The 19,121-nt window shown below is 37.5% G+C and overlaps 2 protein-coding genes across 3 annotated transcripts; one reads left to right on the top strand and one right to left on the bottom strand.

Annotated features, from left to right (window-relative positions):
• Window positions 1-272: 272 nt before the first annotated feature.
• LOC106926312 (eotaxin-like) lies at window positions 273-8,535 on the top strand. Of its 2 annotated transcripts, XM_088014613.1 has the most exons (5): window positions 292-456; window positions 6,619-6,666; window positions 6,950-7,071; window positions 7,163-7,280; window positions 7,842-8,535. In XM_088014613.1, exons 1-5 carry the CDS (start codon window positions 434-436, stop codon window positions 7,951-7,953), a joined length of 423 nt encoding a protein of 140 aa, XP_087870739.1. In that variant the 5' UTR covers window positions 292-433; the 3' UTR covers window positions 7,954-8,535. The 2 variants fall into 2 exon arrangements, with proteins under 2 accessions (XP_087870738.1, XP_087870739.1); XM_088014612.1 differs by lacking the exons at window positions 6,619-6,666; window positions 6,950-7,071; window positions 7,163-7,280; window positions 7,842-8,535 and adding exons at window positions 2,482-2,618; window positions 2,707-2,809; window positions 3,123-4,186 and having other exon boundaries at window positions 273-456.
• Window positions 8,536-14,297: 5,762 nt separating this feature from the next.
• On the bottom strand, window positions 14,298-15,798 carry LOC148154800 (C-C motif chemokine 4-like). The gene is made up of 3 exons (XM_088014875.1): window positions 15,635-15,798; window positions 15,438-15,549; window positions 14,298-15,340 (listed from the first exon to the last, which is right to left on the bottom strand). Exons 1-3 carry the CDS (start codon window positions 15,693-15,695, stop codon window positions 15,199-15,201), a joined length of 315 nt encoding a protein of 104 aa, XP_087871001.1. The 5' UTR covers window positions 15,696-15,798; the 3' UTR covers window positions 14,298-15,198.
• Window positions 15,799-19,121: the final 3,323 nt, after the last annotated feature.

Here is a 19,121-nt window from a genome sequence, read left to right as displayed (position 1 = left end):
TATGAGGCAAATCAAGATTTTCAGAGTGACTGTGGTGGAAAATTATAATAATTTGTCTGTACAGTGTGTAGACAGGAATGTTTATGCTCAAATTTAGTGCAGTGTGGGCAGAACCAGGGTAAATAAAATGATTCACACCTTACACTGAAAGGTAAACTTGCCGTTTCCTGAGGTCGATACTTGGAGTTTCGGAAGAGTGAAAGCATGTTGCTGCTTGAAAGATGAGCACCATGTCCGTTGCCTGAACAAGACTGGGCAAGCAGAAAATCCACAACCGGTTGTATTCTCTGCTCTTCTACACATTTTGGCGGGGAGATCGTTTACTGAGAAGCTGTGTTCACTGAAAGACTCGACAGGTGGACATTTAAAGGAAAAGATTTATCCTGAAGATGCAGTTCAGCCTGATTTTAACTTCTCTTTTCTGTTTCACAATATGGATGAACATGGTCTGAGCAAGTAAGTACAAAAAAGTATCCAAAAGTAATTGATTAAATGGTGTCAGTATAATGATACTTAAATTATGTCTGTGTTTTACCGTTTTAGTCGACTGCCCTTGTATTGCGGTCTCTAAAGTAAGAGTCCATCATTCTAAAATTAAAGAATACACCATTCAGGATCATGGCATCTGTTTTGTTAGTGCAATTGTGTAAGTAGTGCATGTTTTTTCTCCATGTTGGCCAAATCAATTACTTCTGCTCTCATCACACCATTCTGATAAATTCTGCAGACTTTCAGATATTTCTGAAAGACTGCAGTAAATAGGGGCCTGCTAAATTGGGTGTAGAACAATAGGTGCCTGCCGTGCATTTGCATGGTGCAAACCCCAATTAATTCAATAAGATTTTTTTTTAGAATTGCTTATGAAGACAATTAGCTTAATTGTTGGTTTCTATGTTCCAGATTGTGTCTCAGTGTGTTTGCTGTGGTGGCGCAGGGGCAAAGCACGACCCACGTATCGAGGCCTTAGTCCTTGTGGTCACAGGATCGATACATTTGCTGCATGTCTTCCCCCTCTCTCATTACCCTGGTTCCTGTCAAACTACTTTCAAATAAAAGACAACTAGAGCCAACAAAACCTTGAAAAAAAAGAAAAGAGATGCACATTATGTGAACAGTTAAGAAGAAAGTTGGAACACAACTTGAGTGACTTTGATTGTTTAAGTGTTAAGTTGTGATGTTCATGAAAGGACCATGACAATAACAATGAGCTCACTGGTTTGACCATACGGGAGAGGGGATGAGCTAATGCATGCATTAGAACCATTTTTATTTGTAAGGTAAATTAAAATGGCAAAATAAAAAAAATTCTAATTTGGGTCCCAGAGTGGAACAATGCTGGCTTTATGTTTCAATGTTTACACATGAGACGACATAATGTGATGCTGCATCCTGTGTTTTGCACTCACATTCTTTCTTAATCAGTTTACACAAATTGTGCGTGTTCTTCTCCATGTGGACTTAGCTTCAGAAAGAGAGTTTTGTAGGTCATATTTTTATGTAGAGTGTACTCCAGTTGACTGTAAGTATATCAAAAATTGTTCAAGTCAAACAGTTTAGCTAGATGACTACACAAAAGGGTCAAGGAGGATGAGTGGAAAGGGCCAAAACTATGGTTTAGGATGATGGGCGACAACGGAAAACAAAAAAATCTCCAGAGATTCTCACTTCTTCTAAAAAAGAAAACAAGAATAAAAGATGGTAAATCTAAAAAAAAACCTTTTATGTTGGAATAATATTTCACATCTGCTTACATCATAAGATGGAGTCTAAGAAAACCTCTTCTAATGCAGTGCAGTTAACAAAACCCTGACAACTAAGAAAAGCTCAAACAACTGATTGAGCAACACATATCTGGGCCGATTCTATTTTGACTGACTGACTTAAATTACATGAACACATGAACTTTGTCTAACTGAGAAAGTCTACTGCATGAGTTCAGATGAGTTCTCTTTGTCTGGTGAGAAGGTAGAACGCTATAGTTAACTATGTATAAGAAAAACCCTTAAAAAAAAGTGACATTGAGTAAATAAAAGTTTGATGGTTTTGCACATTGGGGAAATAGAATGATTCAAAAATTGTGTGAATTAAAAATATGAGGCAAATCAAGATTTTCAGAGTGAGTGTGATGGAAAATTATGGTAATTTGTCTATATAGCGTGTAGATATAGGAATGTTTAGGCTCAAATTTAGTGCGGTGTGGGCAGGACGGTGGTAAATGGAATGATTCACAGTGAATTAACCTTTCAGTGTCAAAGATGTTTCCTCTACCCGCCATGCGTGCGGCTGCTGTGACAACTCTCTCTGGTCGCGGGGGAAACAATTACGTAGGAGGGAGAGGGGCTTGTAGTATAAGAAGATCTGAGATCAAAACCCAGCGTCTCAGAAGAGTGAAAGCACCCTGCTGCTTGAAAGACGAACACCACGTGTCTGTCGCCTGAACAAGACTCATTGGATTCTCTGCTGTTGTACACATTTCGGCAGGGAGATTGTTTACTGAACTGACTGAAGGACTCGACAGCTTCCCATTTAAGGGCAAAGATTTATCCTGAAGATGCAGTTCAGCCTGATTTTAACTTCTCTTTTCTGTTTCGCAACACGGATGGACATGGTCCAAGCAAGTAAGTACAAAGAAATTTCAGAAGTTATTGATTAAGTAGTTTGAATATAATGATACTTAAAATATGTGTCTGTGTTTTACCTTTTTAGGCAATTGCAAATGTCTTGTGGTCTCTAAAACAAGAGTCCATCATTCTAAAATTAAGGAATACACCATTCAGGATGACGGCACCTGTCTCTTTAGAGCAATTGTGTAAGTAGTATATATTTTTTGCATTGTTTTAAACTGTCAGTTCCATCTGATCTCATCACAACATCTCTGTTCATTTGTGCAAATTACTAATTTTTCAATTGTTTTTATTTCTGATGTGTAGGAGATTTGTTCTTGCCTTTGCATTTTGTTTTAATGCACTGTGTGCTTTTCATTTAATCTCACAATCGTCGCAGGAACAAAGATTTTGCAAAACAGGCTGAAAGATGCATTATTTTCAGTGTAATGTTACATTTATAATGAGAAACAACGATAAAACTGAATAATAATGATTTTAACTAAAAATCTTTTTCAGGTTTCGGACAGTGAGTGGAAAGACCATTTGCTCCGACCTCAAAGACGACTGGGCAAATTATGTTACTCAGCAGCTGAAAAAAAGACAGAAGAATCCAAAAATATCAAAAGACTCATCAGGATCAGAATCATCATCAGGCCCATCACCAGCACAAGGAGCAGAAGAAACAGGAACACCAGCATTAGCACCAGGATCAGAGCTACCATCCGCAACAGCATTAGTACCGTCAACACCAGCAATGTCACCAGGATCAGAACAAACAGAAACACCAACATCAGCACCAAAAACAGCACTAGGATCAGAAACACCATCAACACCATCAGCAGCGCCATCAGGTCCAGCATCATTATCAGGATCAGAACCAACATCAGAACCAACATCAGCACCAACAAACAAAACATCAGCCTCTTCAGCAGCACCATCCTCCACTCCATCATCAACACCATCCTCAACACCGTCATCAACAACTTTAAATCCAATATCTGCAAAATCCACTCCAAATCCAACATCAGCACCAAACACCACTTCTGGTGCCTCTGGTACCAGGTCAGCACTTCACCATATTCTAGCAACGTCCTCGACAACAAGAAGAGCGTCCACATGAAGACGTTTAACACTAAGCAGATGACAAAACGAGGAAGTGAAGAACTGGCAGAGAAGATGTACATAGGAATCTAAGTGACCGCTGTCTGCAAAGTTACTTCAAAGACATATGGCATGCAATATTTAAATACTGTGGCTTTCAATGCATCGCACCTCACGAACACATAAAACAAATTCACAATGAAGGGCTGCAATATTTATATGTTTGATTTTTTCTATTTCTTTGTGTCTTGTTTACAATTTTTACTCCTCATTTATTCAACACTCAAAGATCGTCTTGTAACTCCTCCTGTGGATCAAAGCTTTAATGTAGCACAATAAAATAATGTGCATGTAAAGATGAATGACTATTTATTTATAAAATTTGTATGTAATGCAAAAAAAAATTCCTATCACTTAAAATTAAATCATAATTCAACAAATGTGCTTTTGCTGTGAATAAATGTAAAATCTTAATACTACCTCAGTTTGTCATGATTTCTTAGAGTTGCTTCTGAGCACCATGAGTTTAATTGCTGGTCTTTGTGCATCAGATTGTGTGTCAGTGGGTTTGCATATGTAGGCAGGAAACCAGCTCAGACATACAGCTGATAAGAGAGACAGCAGCAACGGTGTAGATAAATGCCAACGTCGCAAATGCAGATTGCGTGAGCAGTTAAGAAGTAAGATGGAAAAAAACTTCACACAGCACTGGTCAGAAAAAAAAGACCTAAAATAAAAGGTCTTTTTTAAGTTAAAATATGAAGTTAAAATAGTTAATGCACACAATCATTATTTTTTTAGTGACTGCGTTCTTTCTAGTTGTTTTATATTGCCATGTTCACAGAGACCACGTCAACAATGTGAGTTCCCTGGTTTGATCAGAGGAGAGAGCATCAGCTACTGCAGAAATGGACTAGAACCGTAGTTTATACAAAGCGGTAAACAAAGATCAACCTGTTATGCTGCTTTTCATTTACCTCGTAAAGAGGCGCGTTTAAAAAGTTTAATGCATGTGGGTTGTACAGGAGAACAAGAAGGGACGAATGGAACTAAAATGTAATGTGAAAAGAAACAAAACAGATCAGCTGTAGAGAAAGGGCTGGAGAAAAAGAGGAAGTGGTGGTGAGAGGAAATGGACAGGAATAAATGCGTGGTGGACGTGGACCGAGAGGTTGCAACACATGACAAAATTTGCTCAATGGGTCAAGCAGGCCATACAGACACACATAGAAATTTATCTAATTTCTTGCAAATATAGTGTAATTATAAAACAGCTAAATAAAAGTAAAGTATTAATGTTAAATTCTCCTGTTGACAATGGGGGCTGCATAGCCCATATGTGCTAAATCAAGCCTCAGACAGTCTGCAGTGGTCCCTATCCCTAAGCTTTTTAACTCAGATGTTACTTTGATTTATCTTCAATAACTTTACAAAAGGTTTCTGTTTTCCACACATTGTCATCCTGTTTTCACTTTTGCATTGTAAATGCCCTCCAGAAAGAACATATTTCCATTTCTTTCTGGAGGTTTTTATATCTTAGCAACTAAAAACAGATTAAAACAGAGATCAATTATTCCTTTTTAAAGAGATCAGGTTTTATAATGACAAATCTGAGGAATAAAAAACTGATCAGCACTTACTTGTTATTAAGATTTTGCAATGAGCTTATTTATAAACAACTGACCCAAAAGAGGTGGTTTCTGTACCCACAAGTAGTTCCTTAAAACGTCTTTACTCTCTTTCTGGGATTTTCTTGCATTGCTCCATAATGCACTTTCACTATCACTTTACTTGCCGAAATTAGCAGTCCAGATAATGACGATTTAAAATTTCTTGACTACGCAAACTATATTAAACAGAGATATGGAGTTTGTATAATTCCTTAGATAACTGAGCCCAAACGGTTGGCAAAAGCACCTAATGTGAAATCAACTAAGCCACCCACAACTGCCAGATAGACACCAACTATTTGGAAGTGAGAAAAAAACCCTTTAAAGTGGTGCATAGTGGCTACATTTTTCCGTTATTAAAAAGTTAATGAGTAGCACATCAATGTGGGATAAAATGCTGATTCATAAGGTTACTTTCCTGATGAGTGTAAAAAAAACAAGAGGATGAAAGTCTAAAGTGATTACGTGTTATCAATATGGACCTGCATCCTACATAACCAATCAAATTTGAGATGAACATTTCTACCTTAGTTTTGTAAATAGATCAGTTGTGATAATGGGTAGATAACCTTTTAAAATTTCTGGGTAAAATTATTTAACACCCCAGAAACTTTCCATAGTCTCAGTGGGATGAAATGAACAGATGTATGTTCTTTATTGGGTTTTACATTTTTGTCTTGATCGAAGAAGATGATGACAACTATATGGACTGAATATGATTTATGAAAGTGGACGGGGGTGATAGAGATTTTTGGTATTATCATTTTGTTATTACTTTAGTTCATATTCAGTCTAATGTTAATCAGTATTATTGTGATTTTTAGTTTAAAGTGTTCTCTTCCTTATGTGTGTATAAACTGACCTGGAGGTTACGACTGTCTGTTTATCTTCATGTGAGACAGTCAAACTCTGTGGTTCTCAGACCTTAAATTCTTCTTGTGTTATTTACCCTTCTCTTAGTTGATAGATTGACCTAGAGCTGAACTGGGCTCAGACCGTAGATCAGATATCACACCTGGAACTGGGCTGCTACTGTTTTGGTTAAATGTTTTACGACCTCTGTTGTTTTTACTGACTGCCCCCTGTGACTGTTTTTCTTTGACAATAAAAGAAGGAGCTCACATGAAAGCAGATCAGAACTCTCTGTCAGCAGCTCGGAGGAGATTGTTGATGGAGACTTCTCCTTTTGCAAAAGCTTGACCATAAAATTCATATACGTTGTCTGTGGTTCTTTTATGTAGATTCGAGAAAAATACCCATCAGGGGGTCTTCTCAGAGGACACCACTGGGTAAGTATGGTGGAAAATGATGACTATCTGTATTCAGGAGTAGGAAGGTTTAATCTTGTGTTTGTTTCACTCTCACTTGTTCTGTGGTTAATGGACTGATTGTCATCTTTGACTTTTGAGAGGCAAAAAAAAAAAAAAAAAAACTCACTATTTCCTCTCCCCACTCTGTTACCACAGTAACAGACTTCTGGGGACCGGATATGGTTGAGGGAGGAGAGAGGGGCTTTTAAATAGCACAGAAGAAGGGCTCAAAAATTGAATTAATGTGATCCTCCGATCTCAGAGTGATCGATACACTTGATACTTGCCGACTGAAGACGAGGTTCGACTCTGTGAAGATGCAATTCGGATTGATTTTAAACGCTCTTCTTTTTTTCGCTGCATGGATGAACTTGGTCCAAGCAAGTAAGTGCAAGGAAATATCAAAATGTCATTGATTGAGTGGTCTGAGTGTATTAATACTTAAATAATTTGTCTCTGTGTGTCATCTTTGTAGCCGGTGGACCTGGAAATGACTGTCCGTGTGTTTCGGTCTCCAGTACAAATATCCCTTATACCAAGATTAAGGAATACACCATTCAGAAGGAACATGTCTGTCTCTTTAGTGTAGTTGTGTAAGTAATCTATGCTTTTTCACTGTCTTGATGACCTCATAGCAACGTCTCTCTTCATTCGTCCAAATTAATCATTGTTCAGATTTGTACTTATAGTGTTTGTGAAATGGTTTGTTTTTAACCTTTTACACATTTTAGTGAATACAGAATGTTTTATTTATCTGATATCCTGGTCATCCAAAAAAAAAAAAAAAAAAAAAAATCCTAGCAATGGTCTAAAAAAAATGCTAAATATGAACAAAACTATAGCAAAAAAAAAACAAAAACAAAAAAAAAACGTTGATATGTCATTAGAAAGAGAGAAGAAAACCCAGTTTACATCCGGTGGAAGAGGTTCAGGGGTTGCAAAGAATCACTGTCATCCCTGTACATTGTTGTACAGTTAAACATATTGGTTGGTGAAGAACGATGAGGCTCCTTCCAGCCCATTTCGTTGCTGATTGTTTCCAGCCTGTTGTGTGATTGTGTCCTGCAATGTGAAGCAAGATTTCTCTGAGTTAGAAGATTTCAATATGTATATATCATCAAATAAATGTCATTTATGTTTAAAAACATTTGCAGGTTTCGGACGGTGCGTGGAAGCATAATTTGTGCGGACCCCAACAGCAAGTGGGCAAAGCATGTTATCCAGAAGCTGAAGGCAAAGACAAGAATTCAACACTTCAGCCAGTAGCAAAATGTCCAAACCAGTGGGACTACACCATCGGACCATCACAACAGCTCACAAACCCGAAAAGGAAAAAAAAAAATGAAGCAAAGTTAAAAAAGTAATCCAAGAGTAAAAACATGATGTAATGAAAGTGTCTCTTACCAGCCAATCCTATTCTATTTATTTGGATAGTTAATATTTTAATGCAGTGCTTTTCAGTCAATTCAAATCACGAGCCTGAATAATGGGATGATTGGTCCAGGCACTTGCTATTCAGAGATGCATATAGTTAACCTTCAATAATCAGAAAACACTAAAAACAATGTCACTTCAAATTAAATCTGAAAATAAACTAACAATGTCGAGCACAAAGCATGTGTCTCCTCACTATGTGATATGTTATAAAACTGCTTGTGCAATTTCCACTTGGTGTCCAAGTGACTGGGTTGCAAGTCACTGCTTCAGTGATGAAAAAAAACACAGTAATCTGGGGAAACAAAACCATATATGGTAAATCTGCAATATATCCTAATAAAGCTTGGTAGTGTTTATAATGTATTACTGTTGGATATTAATCTGGTATGCAAATAAATTATTTATTGCACAGATGTGTGTGTATTCTGTCAGTACAAGACATTGCTGCAAAGTGAAATCCATTTGGATATAAAAACGGAAAAAATGGTAACAACACAAATAAGAGTCTTGAGGGATTAGATTAGAAGAGTTTGACTATTACATTAAAAACATAGCATCATTTTAAAAACATCACAATTAAAAAGTATTCAACAAACTACTGCTCAACCAAATTTTAATCCAAACAACTCATCCTATAAGATGGACAGTGGTGTCCATACGGAGTGAGCCATGAGGCCACAGCTTAGGAAAATACAGATGATTTTCCAAGATTTAACACACAACTAGTACTTAGATGATATGAACAGGACTCATATGTGACTTACAGCCAGGAACACTGCATAGGGGGGGAAAATTAGGACAATTTACAAGGGCCGGGTTCCAACATCGGCCGACAGACCCCCAGTAATCAGGACTCTTCGCACATCATGTGACTCGTGTGTTGTGCTGTGGTGCAGCGTGAATGGATCGCGTCCCGATGCTCAGCTCACTGTGTCGCTCATGGACTCTGAAATGGTTTGTTGCTGCTTTAAGAGAAGGACGACAGTGATAGCCGTGCTGCCTAGAAAAATAATCAAATCATGAGATATTGCGACAATTCAATATTACGAGATCCAGTGCCTCTAGTTCCACCAGGGACCTAAAGGCAGCTTGTTGTTTTAGATTTGGTCAAGAGTTAGTGTTAGAAAGCTAAATTTCTTCTGTCCTGAAATCCTTTTGCTGTGCAAACAGCAAAAGGACATTTTTCATCATCGTGGCTCAAGACACAACATTTAGGTCAGAGGATGTAAATCAGAACCTACTATCACAGCTGGGATCAGCAGTCAGAAAACAACAGGTAATGTCAGCTTACGTGATGTAGTCAGGAAGCTTGCTGAACCCACACAAACCCAAGATCTTTCATGAGAAACTCAAAATTGCACAAAAAACTCTGCATACAACACATCTGAAACTACAGCAACAAGCATTCATGTCGCGTACAGGACAGCCATCTATATATTTTATGGACACGCAAACTATGGCTGTTTTATGTCTAATTTGGCTTATAGTGGTCTTCTGCATTTAGAGCAAGAACTCAAATGCATTGACATGAAAGTTTTTTAAATCTTTTCTGGGTGCAGGTTGTTGATTTAACATATAGATGCAAGTAGGGCACAGCTGTCTTTTTTTTTTTTTAGCAGCACTTTGTCTTGTTCATTGCCATCCTGCCAGTCGCATCGCAACGTCTGTTTTTCCTGTTTACTGTGACGCAAACAAAGTACCACAAAATCAAACCTAGTGGTTGCCGATTAAAATATAAAAAGCATGCATTAAGACAGATAGTTGCCTCAAATTTCACCATTAAAATGATGTGTAGCTTGGCTACTCTAAGATTGTATCATCAATATACTCTAAACTTTGTATTATTACACTTTGTCTTTCAGGGGTGTTTATTTTTGAGATGGTGGACCTATGCTACCACACCAATTACCACATCCTGCGTGCTGAGTTGAGCAAATGTGTACAACCCTGCATGTGCTTCTGGGGGTCTGATTTAGAAGAATAGTATTAGAGGGGCTGTTTCCTCTCTTCTAAGAATTATACAAAACATTTCAGAAAACCTGCCTCGCTGATAGGCAACACACAACATGTAGCGCACAGGTGTTGCTTTTAAAAACTTGTTTTGGGGCTGTGGTGAGTAGAACTTGACAGTATGCAAGCAAGTTTTAAAGAAACATGTTGTATAGGAAGAAACTCTTTTTTTTTTCCCTTTTAAAAATGTATTGCAATACAATATCACCGCGCATGCCAGACGGAAGTGCCTATACCCTTTGTTTGTTTTGGAGGAGGGGCAAACATATGACCTTTCATTTGTATTGTGGTGCATCCTAGGCAGAAAACCGTGTCACCCATTTCAAAAACCACAACTGGTGGCAGTATTGCTCTAAGGAGAAAAGGGGTAAGAACAGTGCCAGTGGGGGTAAGGAGAGCGTATTGGTTATTGAAACAAGGAAGAGAAACAAAGCTCTGGGCATTACTCAACAAGAACAGAGATTGAGCTATGGTTTTTCACTAGAAACAAAGCAATGGTTAGTGGCACCTTTGTCTACTGCACACATTGGCCAAACTCTTCCAGCTCCTTTTATGCACAAGACTTGATGTGCTGATGAGCTGGGACAGGACAGCAGCAGGACTGTCCACACAATCTGAGAATTAGGACCCCAGGGAGAGAGAGAGAGAGAGAGAGAGAGAGAGAGAGAGAGAGAGAGAGAGAGAGACACAACACACAGCGGTCCAAGGTCCTGAGATCCTGTCCACAAACAGGATTGGTGACAAAGGAAATCCCTGGCAGATTCCAACATGCCCTGCAAAACAGACCCAGCATTGTGCTGAGAACGCAGACTCAGCTCTCGCTTTTGTACAAATTCAACATGTAGCAACATAATGAACTTATTCTCCCATTTCTAGCTGAGTAGAACTCTGGCTCAATGTTACAAAATAAGAAATTGTGAAGCAAAAATACACACTATATATCTGCAAAACCTTGAAGAGTTAAGAACTCTTCAATTTTATTTAAGAAATGCTTGTGTCAAACACAAATGTAGGTCTTCTTAGAGATCCATCTTAAAATTAAATCAATTTTTAACAAAATATTAATGTTACTGATAATTTATAGTCTTACTGGAAACTATGACAATGTTCGCAACATTACTTACCTGAACGGTTAATCAATGGTTCCAGTGTTTTGGATTGTATCTCGTTGTGCTTGCATGTGTATGAAGGAAACCAGCTACAACAGTAAAAACGGCCTAAATATCTAGATTAAAGAAAGTAAATAACCTAGTTTAACTCTATATTCAGAATTTTAAAAGGAAAAGGAAATAATTTCATTGTCTAAATTTATTTTTGCCTGTCACTACATTCCAGTGCAAAGCAGCGTTCCAGCCGAATCAAAATGCCATTATTACCTCACATTCAACTATTGGGTTCCAGACAGCTCATGGAAAGAAATATCTCTGACTCATATGGCAGCTGGGCAAATATGCCACTCAGACCGAACATGACGTGAAGTAGGAAGATATTCATTCAGGAGAAATCTGCAAAACATCATCCCAATGTTTATTAAAAAAAAAAAAAAGCTTAAGAACAGATCAGGTTGGTGACAGCTTTCTCTCTGGAAATACTTTGGGACTCTAGTAACGCACCAGGAGAGCCATAATCCATCAGCGGAGAAGACATGGAACAGTACTGAACTTTCCCAGGAGAGGGCGACCTTTCAAAATTCCCCTGTGGTAACCAATCCAGAAGATCACAAGCCACAGTTGCCTCTCTTTAGGCTATTTTTGGGGAAATATTATTTGTTGGACGTGTGCATCCTGCTAAAACTGGTATAAATCCAGCAATATTTTCATGACAAACATGATGATTGTAGTGGTGATCTGCAGTCATGTGTTGGTTATGAGGAAAAAGGTTTATTTTCCCCACTATTTTATTTGGTGAAGCTGCATTTGAACTGTGGCAGTGTGTCTGCAAGGAGCAGGAAGGGGAAGGGCATGCAAGAAGTACCAGAGCAGGTGAGAGTAAGGGGTGAGAAAGAGAGAGGAAAAAAGTGAGAGAAGAGATGACAGCAAAAAAAAAAAAAAAAACAGAACAAAAATAGTATGCATTTCATTTAATTTAAAGGCAAAAGCAAAGTGTACGATGTTAAAATATCTCTTTAAACAAGTTCAAGCAACCCGCACAAATAAGTTTTTTTTTTTTTTTTACTTTAACACACTAAAACTTAACACTTGTACCATTATGTTTATACATGTTTTGTACTAGTAAAACTTATCCTACATTATTTTTAGTAATACATTAATTTAAACAATATCACATTTTAAGGAGTCTAGAGCTGACATTCCCACCAGTAGTTTTTCTGCTTCAAGAGACCCTGGTGATCTCACACTGACCGAGTGCAGAGCATGGGCTTATGATGGCGGCAGCAGCTCAGGTGAGAGTCATCATCAATCAGCAGCCAGCAGGAGCAGGAAGAGCAGAGGCACAGGTGAGATCAATGAGCCAATCAGCAGGTAAGATCCCCCTGTAACACCACGAAGCACCTTTTTGCTGGAAGCAAACAACATTTTTATTTGAATCAGTAGTACTCTGTGTCTATATGTGGATGGAAATAAAGATGCAAAGAAAGGAAACCAACAGCTAATAAAACTGAGAGTGAGAACTGCAGAGGAAGCAGCAACTCTGTCGGTGGAACAAGTTAATATTAAGGATGTTTTTCTTTATTAGTAGGTCAGTCTTATGTAACTATAAATTCAGTACAATTCAATGTTGACCCAAAATTTATGCTAAATAGTTTTGTTTTTTTTTCATCAGGACTTTTTATTTATAAAAAAATCATCTCTGTTATAGTAAGTCCACTGATCACTGAGATCATCGCTGTAAAGACTGAGACATAACTTTTACTTCTGCTTTCTCAGGGTTAAGAAGCCACAGTTTACCATTTGAGCTTCAAACCACAGTGTGTAAAACTAGAGTAACCTCCACAGCTAGGCGTACCAGAGTGTTTTCTCAGTCAGTCTAATCTTTACATGGCTTCTTATCTATTCAAGCTGCCACTGAGTCTAAGTTGCCCTGGTCTTGCAAAAAGATGCGTACCGCATCCTTTGCATCATTTTGTCATTTTACCCAACCAGTACTCTGCAAGACTCATTTGTGTTTGATTAAATAATTACTGTGACATATATTAGAGTATTGAGGTGGAATAAAAAATGAAAACTGTTCTATGTAATCTATGTTCTAATGCTGTTATTGTTTGCCCTTCCTCAAGCATTTCAACTAAACAATAATGGATGCCAGTGTTCAGAGAATGAGAAGGATGTCAGCATCTTCTAAAAGTAGCATCTACCAGTATACAAAAGATGTTTTTAGAACTCTCTTTGATACAACCTCTTTGTAAGATCCAGCAAAGTAAACGTAAACACAGAAATAATTTTACTTCCCTGTACACGTGTGGCCCTCTCGAGGCCAATTAGATCTAAGTTATTTTATGGTGGAAAATAAATATTGGAAATGTGTTTTTATTTCTGAATTTATTTTATCTGTACTTTTTTTTCTTTATAATTGATCAATCAATGATTGAGACTGTTAAATGATCCATTTCTTTTCCCTCTCATCTCTTTAACTCTGGTTCCCACAGGTAGGTTGTCTGGTTTAACACTCTTATCCACGGGTTTTCCCACAATGGCAGACAGGGAAGTTAGCAGACATGTTGTTCCAAACAACCTTTTGGAAATAAAGTTAAAGTAAGTAAGCACATGACAAAACAATGTCTGGGAAAGATAACATCACTTCAGTGAAAAACCTACTCATAACTGCCCACTTTAGCCCACTACTCTTCCAACCACCAGTCATTACCTTTGATGGGTTTGAGTCCAGCTGATGGTCAGACGCTTTGTGGTGTTTTCTGGAACATTCTCTCAGCTGATTTTCCTACAAGTGTCCTTTTGAGGAAGGAGAGATAGGACTGCTTCAAAAAGAAAAAAACAAGTTCTAAATGTATGTATAGTATAAAAAGTGTCATAGGTGAATATTGATTTAAAAATGTGTTCGTTGTCATAACCACCACCAAAGTCAAATCATTGGTAAGCTCTTTCAATTGACTAATCACACTAGAGCACAAATTATTTCTGCACACACCAAGCTTTGTTGAGTACTGTAGCAGCAGATTTTTATTGCAAATAAATAGCAGACACAACTTAATTATTAAAATGACATTTATTTATAACTCATGAGGTAATTCACCTTTTTTCATTCAGATTCTCCATCATACACATAATAATAGGGGTGGGCTTATAATTTATACAGGGTGTGGGAAAAACCCATTACAGTTTGGTTTTAGCAAACATTGCAACAACCTCAAACGCTCTCCATTCTCAGCCCCTCAAACATCCCCCAGCTGCACCACACTGACACACAGCTGTACTTTCTCTCTCAGCCTACTGAGACCAAACTTTTTTTTTTTTTCTGTAGAGCTTCACACATCATAGTGTTAAAACACTAATGGAAATACACTGACTGCAAGCCTCCGTCTGGTTAGCCCGTAGTCTAAAGTGTCAAACCGTCCTGTGAGGGGAAGTGGAAAGCAATGGTCATTGTTGTGGGCAAAAATTCATCATATTGCCAGACCGCTGATGAGTTGGGTTTTAAATTTGAGATAAATTTGGTGTTATTTTTTTAATGTAAAAAATAGCTATTAGGGTACACTTTTTAGTTTTCAATTAATTGAGTTTTCCCTCACTCTTATGCCCCAAGAGTGTGAGAGCTTGTGATATCACAGAAATCAAACACATAACAGCATCAACATTAGGTGACACAAAAGCAATTGTAGCTTTGTGCATCTATAATTTGCCCTGATTTAAAACTCGTGATTAGAGAACTTAATTACACTGTGACTGTCCTTAGGTTGAATCCATGATCATTTCAGTTAAAAGTATCAATTTTCAAGGTTTTCATTGGCAACAAAACTTGTTAAAAGTCAAACTCACTGCGATAGATGATACAATTTTAGCAAAATGTGGCACCCTGCAAAGCTGACGCGTACTTAAACTGAAACAGCAGGGAAGAAAATGGGATACCATTATTGTTTCAGTAGTAGGATTAGTTTGATGAATTTTCCATCTTCTTTTTGAAAGTAGTTTGTTTTTGCTGCCAGTTCTTTCCATCCAGATAGGCCATGCTGGTCTTTGTCCATGTATTGCTGGGGTCAGCACAGAGTTTTTTCCCTTTCGTCGTGGTAAATCTTTTAAAAATAAAAGACAAAATATTCAACACATTTTTGTATTATATACTTGCTTGAATAAAGTGCAATGATAAAAGTAAAAATTTTTTTAACTTACACCACTGAAGATACAGAACATAATGATGGATCATTTTGCTCATAATAACTCCTCAGCAACATTCGAGGAACTTTAGTTTTGGCGTTTTTCAGACAGCATTTAGAGATGCCTCCTGGAAAATTGAAATAGAGAAATTTTATACCAAACAAAATTAAAAGCCGACTTATTTTTATTTAAGACGGAAATGTTGATCTTACCTTGAGCTGAAAAAGTTGGCAGCATCAAAGTTACCAGTAAGAACAGGATGGCGAGACTCATGATGGAGAGAGAAGATGCTCAAGGACGGTCCTTTACTTGTGCACTGTTTAAGATGACCGACTCGGCTTAATCGTATCCATATGGTGTGCAATTGAAATTCTTTGCACCACAAATATATTGTTGGAAAGAGGAAGCATGAAGCCATCTCTCGTCAACACTTTACAACCAGATCCTCCTCCCACCGCTTTTCGTTTCCCCCCCAAATAATTTAACACTAATGATAAATACCGTCGAGATACTCGAAATACTTTTTGAGAGGTATACTTTACACTTTTGTGTAGCTAGAGACTTTAATGTATTGTCAGTGTAGGTACAGATGTTCAAACCTCTGAGGTTAAGGCCTCAAAGCTTTGTTAGGCAACAGCACATATCCATCCATCCATTATATAAAGATTTACATAAAAGGAAAATTAGAATGGTCCAGACCAAACTCCAATGGGGAATCTGTGGTTGGACACACCGTCCATCTGTCAGATTGATCTGTTTGGCGAAAAGAATAGGCAAATAATGAACGCTTGAGGTTTTTATTAGTAAAAAAAACCCTTAAAACTATAAATCTTTCCACTGCTAAACATACTTTCCAAATATCCTCATGAGATTTTACTATGATGTAGATGCATAATGTGGAGAAAACAGTTTGCAACAGATTATTGCTCTTCACATTCGTCCAAGATTGAGTGTAAAAAGCTGACAATGGGATAAAAAAAAAGTGATAAAACACCAACTAAACATATAGATTTACAGTCAAACATTCATGCATTTTTATTTCACTGCTACTTAAACAAAAATTATGTTAGCATTACTTAGCAGTGTCTTAAAGCTTTACATTACTACTATCAGTTTAAACCAAAACAAGAAAATGAGATTTATTCCAGTCCATCATCTGATGTAACAATTATCGTAAACATACTCATGGCCATTTGGTCGTCGCCTACGCAGTTTTTCTTTCACTTCCTTCTCATAGCTCCTCTTCCATTAGCGAAAGTCCTTGATCCTCCAAATATGGTTCAACGTTGATCTTGTCCTCTAGCAACAACTTATTGTTGCATCCAAGCATATGCAGACAGAGAGAAAAAAAGTTGTTTTTAATAGAGAAAGAATGATTGGTCCTTGTTTTCAGGCCGCAGCAATTTGTTTATAGATGAGTGGATGTTCAAGATTACGTTTCCATTTTGTTTTTTGGTGTTGGTGATAGAACAAGGTGCAAACATACAGTTTGTGCATATATATATATATATATATATATATATATATATATATATATATATATATATATATATATATATATATAAGTATACTGAGACAGTATGCTGGGGCTATTTTTACTTAAAATACTTTTTGATTTTTTAAGTGTTTGCTTTACAAGAGATGCTGTTGAACAAAAAGTCCTTGTTATTTACATGATAGTCTCAAGCAGACAGACCTTTTTTTATAAAAATACATATAAAAGTGTGCATTGCTACCCACATTGGGACTTTGTAAGGCTAATCCTAAATCGAACCCCTAATTTTCCAAAGCCCTAAACCCAGTAAGTTGGCCTACTGCATTATGACTGGATTTGCTCCCCAATGGCCTCCAAAAATATTGTTTACATAAGCTTCTAAACAGAATGGCTAAGAGAGTATGCACCGCAGTTGTTGTTCTGTTCCAGTGAATTTCGGATGGTTTGTGGTTGCATTCATTTGTGAAAGTGGAAAAAGTGTAAGAACTATTCTCCGTGTTCACAGTTTTCTTTTTATATATATATATATATATATATATGTGTGTGTGTGTGTGTGTGTGTGTGTGTGTGTGTGGTGTGTTATACACACTTTGGTTCTGGTGAAATAAAATCCAGTGTAAGAAATTTGCTTTCAATGTCACATAATTAGAAAGTAGAGTCCACCTGACTGAAAAATAATTTGAGTGGCAAGAAGAAACCACAATGAGTCCCATCTGCTGTTTGCCACAAGCCATGAAGGAAACACAGTAAGATGTGCAGGAAGGTTCCCAGAGTGCGGTGGAAAACACTGCTCATCGCCACAAACACGGCACCTGCCTCTTGGGGGCAGTATGGTACCCTTAGTGTCATACAGTGAGGGCGCTTTCTTCAGCAAGGACAGGGAAGCTGGTCAAAATTGATAGGGAAATGGCTTAAGGGAAATAAAAATATATATATATATGTGGCCTATAGTGAATTTATTTAGATATGAGCATATTTAAAGTTTAAAATGTGGGATTTGATTCAGTACTTGGAATCTGAGGGTCACTGAGGATCTCCATCCAGCCTGACAAAATCCAGACTCTTTTGCAAAGAATGGGAATTGATTGAAAAACATGACAATTTTGGGCTAGGAGTCCAAAAACACCTCAATTTGTCTCTAAATTCTCATTAGGAGTGAGTGTGTGAAGCCAGACAACCTTATGTTGTCTATTTAGACAACATAAGGTTGACTAAAAAGACAACCTCAAGATGGCATCTTAATCGTGTGACTGACTTTATTGAAGCAAAAATGGGTCTGGCATCACGTCGTATCAATGAATTAGGAACACTGTGTTTGTGTCACCGTCAGCTATTTGACTACTGTGCATGTTTATGTGGGTTTATGGTGAGATGGGTAGAAACCATGTGCCTAAATGCAGCAAAGGGCATGTAGCTTCAACCGCTGAAAAAACAGCTGTGACTCATTTTCTAACTTTAGCAGCATAGACCACTTGCATTGCATTTCTATGTTTTACAGTGCTTCCAATGCGCACAACACAGGCAACACTCAATTAAGAGGGGCTTTTTGTATTTCTGTTACTTCTGTCGCCCCCCCCATCATTATGCATTCCTGTAAGGCGAGTTGTGTTATAACTGCCTCTGATTATTACTGAAAAAGTCACATGTGAGGGTTTATGCTGGGTTCCAGCTTACTTCCTTTCCAGCTTGTTTTCTAGAGAAATGGGTCTAATAACCCCACCTCCTCCACACAAATAGATGCCAAACAGATGACGGTTCCAGTAATATAATGGATCAGTGACAATGACCTAAATGCCACTCTAGTAATGGTAACTTTTTAAAATGTATTAAACGGGTGCAATGCATGTCCTAAATTTACTCCATATTTTCAATAATGTTCCCTTCCTCATACAGGCATAATGATCTTAGAAATTCAACTACATAAAATGATGTTTAAACCAAACAGTTGTGTTTTTCAAAATTACTCACCTTACCTAAATGTCATTATATCAAATATATTCTGCAGCTCTGGCTTCAAGCACTTTGTTTTCTACTTCAGTGAAAGCAGTTCATCCACCACCATTAAGATCTGATTGTTATCAGAAAATCTCTTACCTGACTCAAAAATCTGAGCCAGTGCTGCTGCTCTTATCTCACATCGGTGTTAATTATTGAACGTGTTGCGGTGTTAGCGGGTTGAGTAACAATAAGGACGAGAAAAGATG

This window comes from Poecilia mexicana, unplaced genomic scaffold (assembly GCF_051168715.1).
Source record: "Poecilia mexicana isolate PSO_F unplaced genomic scaffold, ASM5116871v1 scaffold_17, whole genome shotgun sequence".
NCBI lineage: Eukaryota > Metazoa > Chordata > Actinopteri > Cyprinodontiformes > Poeciliidae > Poecilia > Poecilia mexicana.
Note: the sequence above shows the minus strand (reverse complement) of the source record. Positions and strands in the feature narration are given on the sequence as shown.